The sequence below is a fragment of the Austrofundulus limnaeus genome, unplaced genomic scaffold (genome assembly GCF_001266775.1).
Source record: "Austrofundulus limnaeus strain Quisiro unplaced genomic scaffold, Austrofundulus_limnaeus-1.0 Scaffold9, whole genome shotgun sequence".
In the NCBI taxonomy this organism is placed as follows: domain Eukaryota; kingdom Metazoa; phylum Chordata; class Actinopteri; order Cyprinodontiformes; family Rivulidae; genus Austrofundulus; species Austrofundulus limnaeus.
This window is the reverse complement of record NW_013952411.1, coordinates 2,461,583-2,467,035: the sequence shown is the minus strand read 5'-3', so window position 1 is coordinate 2,467,035 and position 5,453 is coordinate 2,461,583. Positions and strand designations below refer to the sequence as shown.

At 36.9% G+C, this 5,453-nt stretch overlaps 1 protein-coding gene across 1 annotated transcript in view; it reads right to left on the bottom strand.

Annotated features, from left to right (window-relative positions):
• Positions 1–4,255: 4,255 nt before the first annotated feature.
• Positions 4,256–5,453, bottom strand: part of kcnh7 (potassium voltage-gated channel subfamily H member 7) — a 46,422-nt gene continuing 45,224 nt past the window's right edge. Inside the window, exons 14-15 of the mRNA XM_014001501.1 lie at positions 4,862–5,042; positions 4,256–4,756 (exon numbers count right to left, since the gene is read on the bottom strand). Coding sequence (XP_013856955.1) covers positions 4,463–4,756; positions 4,862–5,042 — 475 coding nt within the window. The 3' untranslated portion in view covers positions 4,256–4,462. The remainder of the gene's footprint in view (positions 4,757–4,861; positions 5,043–5,453) is intronic.

Sequence of the window (5,453 nt, the reverse complement as noted above, 5' to 3'; positions counted from 1 at the left end):
ATCTTTATGTGCCATGATTAGACAGTGGTTGGTGTGCACTCTGTCCAGAGTTATCCTGTCATGGCTCATCTTAAATAGTGTACTTACAAAGAGGCAGATTAGTTAAAACACACTTATCACCAGACATCAGACAAACATGCAGTTATTTTCTCATTAGGTGGTAGACATTTGGTAGAGAAGATCCTCCCAATCGATGTGACGTCTTGCCCCTGAGGAGTAGCCAGACCTGAAAGTTGACGGATAAAATTGTGAGGATTGTTTTGATTTGGTACCAAAATATCCAGACTGAATACAGGTCTTTGGTCCAGCTGAGGTATTTGTGTGGTTTTATTCTTTTGCAATCAAATGTTCAAGTCTAAATCTGAATCTCTGAGTCTGCGTTTGCCTTCAGTAAAAACACATTTCTTTCATAGTGATAGACAAGTTAGTTAATCTAATCTAATTTAAAAAGTTTTAATTGATATCTTTTAGGGTCTCTCCACGTAAATGTAACAGTTCAGACAATCAATTAATTCTTACGTTCAGGGATTGAGAAGTGATTACATTATATACATATGAACACTTCCAACTAATAATACATTTGTGAATAGCAAAACAAATCTTTGACAATTCATAGGTTCTGCTCTTTATAACAAACAAATCTACACAAAGAAAAAAGGAGTGACACAACTGCAACTTTGTGTTTTCATTTATTGCTTTCACAGCTTCAAAACAAGCATAATCACTACTTTCTTTTACTATAGATTCTCTTAAATAATTCATTCAGTAAAAAATAAATCAGAATCATATCAATATCTTGCAATGAGATGTATTCCTTTTCTACAAATGTCTAATAATATCTTGCTTAAATGTACACTGACCAGAGTCAAAAAGGAAAACAGTAGGATTCACTGATCTATATTTAATCAAATATACAGAAGTTTGTTTTTTGGATTGGTTGTATAGGCACAAAAAAACTTTGTGGATCTTGCTTTTGCACATGGATTATAAATTTGAGTGAATTGCCCAGTTCCCCCTCCAATGCAGGCTTAATATACATTAGAAAAAGACACATATAATGACATCATTTAATAATGTGCTACTTTGGGCTTTTAAAACAGTGCAAAACAGTTTATAAATAGATATGAGAACACATGCACTGCTTTGTAGAAATGCCTGCATCATACTTGCATGTCCGAGGCCGGGATAACAGCAGATAATCCTCAAATCTGCGTGTAATGATATTTTGCCCAAACAAGCATGTGTGAGGCGTTCTGTTAGCTTAACATTTTACAGTAGGTGCACATCAGTGACTGCAAGAATAATATTAATGCACATTATTTAATGAAATCTGTAGTATGTTTGATGCTGTAATTATATTACAGCGCAATTCTCCAAAACCCCTGAGTCACACTTCAGAGAAGACAGGCATACAGCTAAGGATACGAAAACAATTCTCAAACACTGGAAACAATGTACTGTRTTAATAGTTGCTGAAAATAGTCTTTTTAAAAATGTAACCCACACAAGCTTTAGGCTCGAAACAGGCGATAACTTTAATGACCTGGTTCAACAGTGACGGCTGAATGTGTGTGTGTGTGTGTGTGTGTGTGTGTGTGTGTGTGTGTGTGTGTGGACAGGATCATGCAGTACCCTCCGTCCCAGGAGAGGAAATTCACAGTATGCATTTCCACAGCCTTGTCACAGCCTCGGTGTCAGGTGCTATGCAACAATTTTAGAAACTGGGGAAAAAGAATAGCTGCATCATCGTTTTATTTTTTTATTTTATTTTATTTTTCCTGCTGCAACAAAGTCACCACCTTCTACTTTCAGGTACACAAAGCAATGCCAGGCTTTGCTTTGGCTCACACCCTTGTTTCAAAGTCTCAGGCTGGATAGGGTCAACTGTCTGAACAAACATCTGCGCTCGCTAGCTGCCAGCCTGAYTTGAAAAGATTAATGGGCTGTCACCATTCAGAACATATAATCTTTAGTGGAAGCTTACACTTTTTTTTCCCCTCTTGCCTGTGTTAGAGTGTTTCAAAACAAGAGATGCACATTAACGATTTCTGCAGTAGCTGCAGAACAAATGAATTACATTCTACATTTTGACATTTTCTTTTCTCATACAGGATTGAAAATGTTGGAAACAAGTAAAAAAAACCTTTAACATTTGAGGATGAACGTCTGTGGCCTTCTGGGACAACTGCTCTAAAAGAAAAAAAAAACTATAAGTAGCAGTTTGGTGGTTAACAAGTCCAGCAGCTGATATTTGTGCTTTTCCTATGGCCCAAACACAGATTTAGCTATAACTCTTACAGATACTGACTTAAAATGTGGTGTGGTGGTAGCTGAGAGTCGYCTGCAACACATATTCTGATCACCAAAGATCAATGTTTAAAACTTTGGCTTGCAGGCAATAGGCATTCTTTCAAAAACTATTGGTTCATTTAAAGTGGTGTCCTGTTAAGTCGTCATCAGAAATTAATATCTTACATGCAGTAAAATAAAACATAACTTTATTAGTTAGGGATTAGGCAGAATCTCAAGAAAGACATGCTAATTGTTAGCTACATGAATAGTTATGCTAAAGACTGAGTTCATCTGTAATTTGCTACACTGCAAAAATGGTCAATCCAACCAAATCTTTCAATCTGCTAAATACTGTTAAAGCATTTTTTGATCTTGTTGCAATTGATATATTAAGCAAGAAGCAGGGTTGTTCTGAACTGTAATTTCCCTTAATGGTATCAATAAAGTATCATTCATTCATTCATTCATTCATTCATTCATTCATTCATTCATTCATTCATTCATTCATTCATTCATTCATTCATTCATTTATTCAAATATTCTGAATTGAATTAAACAATTGAATTAAACAATTACACTTGGTAAGACTTCTTGAAGTAAGGAACATTTCCAGGCTAACAAGATTAATAATTAACATAATCGGCAGTTGCTTAGTATATCAATCTCAACATAAGATCAAAAATGTTTTTGGGCTGGATTTAAGATTGTAAAACTTGGTTAGATGGATAATCTTTGCAGAGTACCAGGAAAGGTTTAAGGTTTTGCACTGTGTTACCCTTGAATCTATGCTAAATGTGTTTTGCAACATAAGCTTCACATTAGTGGTAACTTATCAATCCACTCATGGATGTCTATGTAAAAAAATGCCTAATGCAAATGTGGCTAAAAAGTAAAGGTTATGATAAAATAGAGTTATTATAAGCCAGTCAAAAATTGGAGTTAAGATGGCTGCAGTCCACTTTGGAGCTGACCCACTCAGACTACCCATTAACTTGTCTCCCTTGAGAAAATCTCTTTGATAGTCCACACCAAGTGCCTTCTACTGCAGGTAAGACACTGACCATCAATAATTCCATGGCATAGACCATTACTTTAAACTATTTGAATTGTCCCTTTACTGAAGACTGACTGTCTGTGTGGTGCTGGCTCTAYCTTTATTGTCTCCATTTGTCAGATCAAAAAGGGATTAAAAAAAGTCAGTTCTGGCAGTAAGACTATTTTTGGCGTAAATGTGGACACTCACCAAGCATGTTCATTTTTTCCACATTTTTAAATTGGACTATTGAGGATCAGCTGGCTATAGAGTCACCTCTGGTAATCTGTGTGTGTTAGTGGGTAACTAATACAAGAAGCAAATAACTGATGTGATGCACAGATGCCCCAGGTGCTGGTCTGGAMTTGTCTTATGTGAGGTAGATCAGTCTGTTCTTGTTCAGAGATGTTAGGATGAGACAAATCTATACCACTGTCAATGTAACCTTTTTGTTCTGCTCTGGTGAGTAAGARTGTTATTGGAGACCTATTGAATGAGGAGAACAGATTTCAATGCAATAAGTGATGTGGTGTTCCAACTTTGTGACCAATGGTATGTGTGTGAGGAGTGAGGACATTAAAAGCTATAGAACAGTCACAGAAAGAAGCCCATAAGAGTGCAGAGCTTTGCTGAAACAGAAAGTTGATTAGGTTTTTAAGATGACTCTGTATTATCAAAAGCATCCCTGAATTTAAGAAGTGGAACAAGTGCTGTCCACATACAGGGGTTCCACTGGGCTGAAGAGGTTCAGAGGAAAGCACTGATCATCCTCCTGTACATTTGTGAAATGAAAATGAGTCATGGTTACTGATTTGTTCCAGCTTAGTTTTTAAACTGACATCCGCTGAGAACTGTTTCCTTTCCTTCTTAAATGCAAAACAAAACAAAACAAAACAAAACAAAACAAAACAAAACAAAACAAAACAAAACAAAACAAAACAAAACAAAACAAAACAAAAAAAAACTATGCTTAATCCACATGCACGATAAAATGAAAATCTTATTTCAATAACATAGCCACTGTGAGTTAACAAGACAGATGGCTGTGCCAGCATGCTGATTAAAACAAACAAAAGTGCTACATAGTAATTACAGCATTATAACCCCAGTATCAGAATGTGCTGCTCCTGAAAAGGTTTATGGCCTTGGAAAGTTTGGATCTGAGACGAGTCTGTGGCGTCGCTCGATGCTGTGGCTGGGGTCAGAAGGCGACGCAGAGGAGCAGGAGGCAGAAGAGGTTTCAGCTGGAGGAGGAATCAGTGCTGACTGTTGGTGTACCGTGATCTGTTGCTGCAGCTTATGCTTGTCTGCATGTCTCTGTTTAAAAACGGCTGCTGCAAGGCTGTCTTCGACAGGCGCATTCACAATGGCCAAACTGTGAACAGAGTCTTTGGATTCTTGAATGGCACTCTCCAGTTTATGGCTGGGACCCTGAGAAGATACATAAAGTAAGTTGTTGTATACATTTGGTAAATAGAAGAAAAATAATGTGATTTGTTTTGGTATAAAACGTCTTGTAATAAAAAAACAGCATACTTGAGTGCTGGCATGGCTGAAAAGATGGCTTGCAGTCGAAGCAACTGGCTGAACCTTCGCAGCAGGTCTTTGATAGTCTGGACTGGCAGTCACAGTGCTGTAGGCAGGGGGTCCGAGAGTCGGCTGTCTCTGCAGCATTTGCAAGATGGTTTGAATATCTGAGATCAGCTGTGACTCCAACCTTTAACAAAAAATCCAAACAGTTAGATGTGCTGTGAGACAGACCTAGCTTTTAACTCAAAAAAGCTCATAAAAACATTTCATCCAAAAACAATGAAAACCACAAGCATTCCAATCAGAAAGTAAATTTTACACAAAAGGGCATCAATAGTCTGTAAATACATTAGAGCAAATCAGTAAACATGTTTTGATCCTTTTTTACTTAAAGGGGCAATATTATGTGTTTCTCAGACATACATTTAAATTCTATACCATAATAAAAATAACTATGTCACCTTCAGTTGTTATTAAAATGTTGTTTATGTGTTTAAATAGAAAATAAACTTGACTTATCATATTGGTTTCTAAACACCTTGAAATTGGCCCACCCATTTCAGCATGGTGCTGTGTGTGTGTGTGTGTGTGTGTGTGT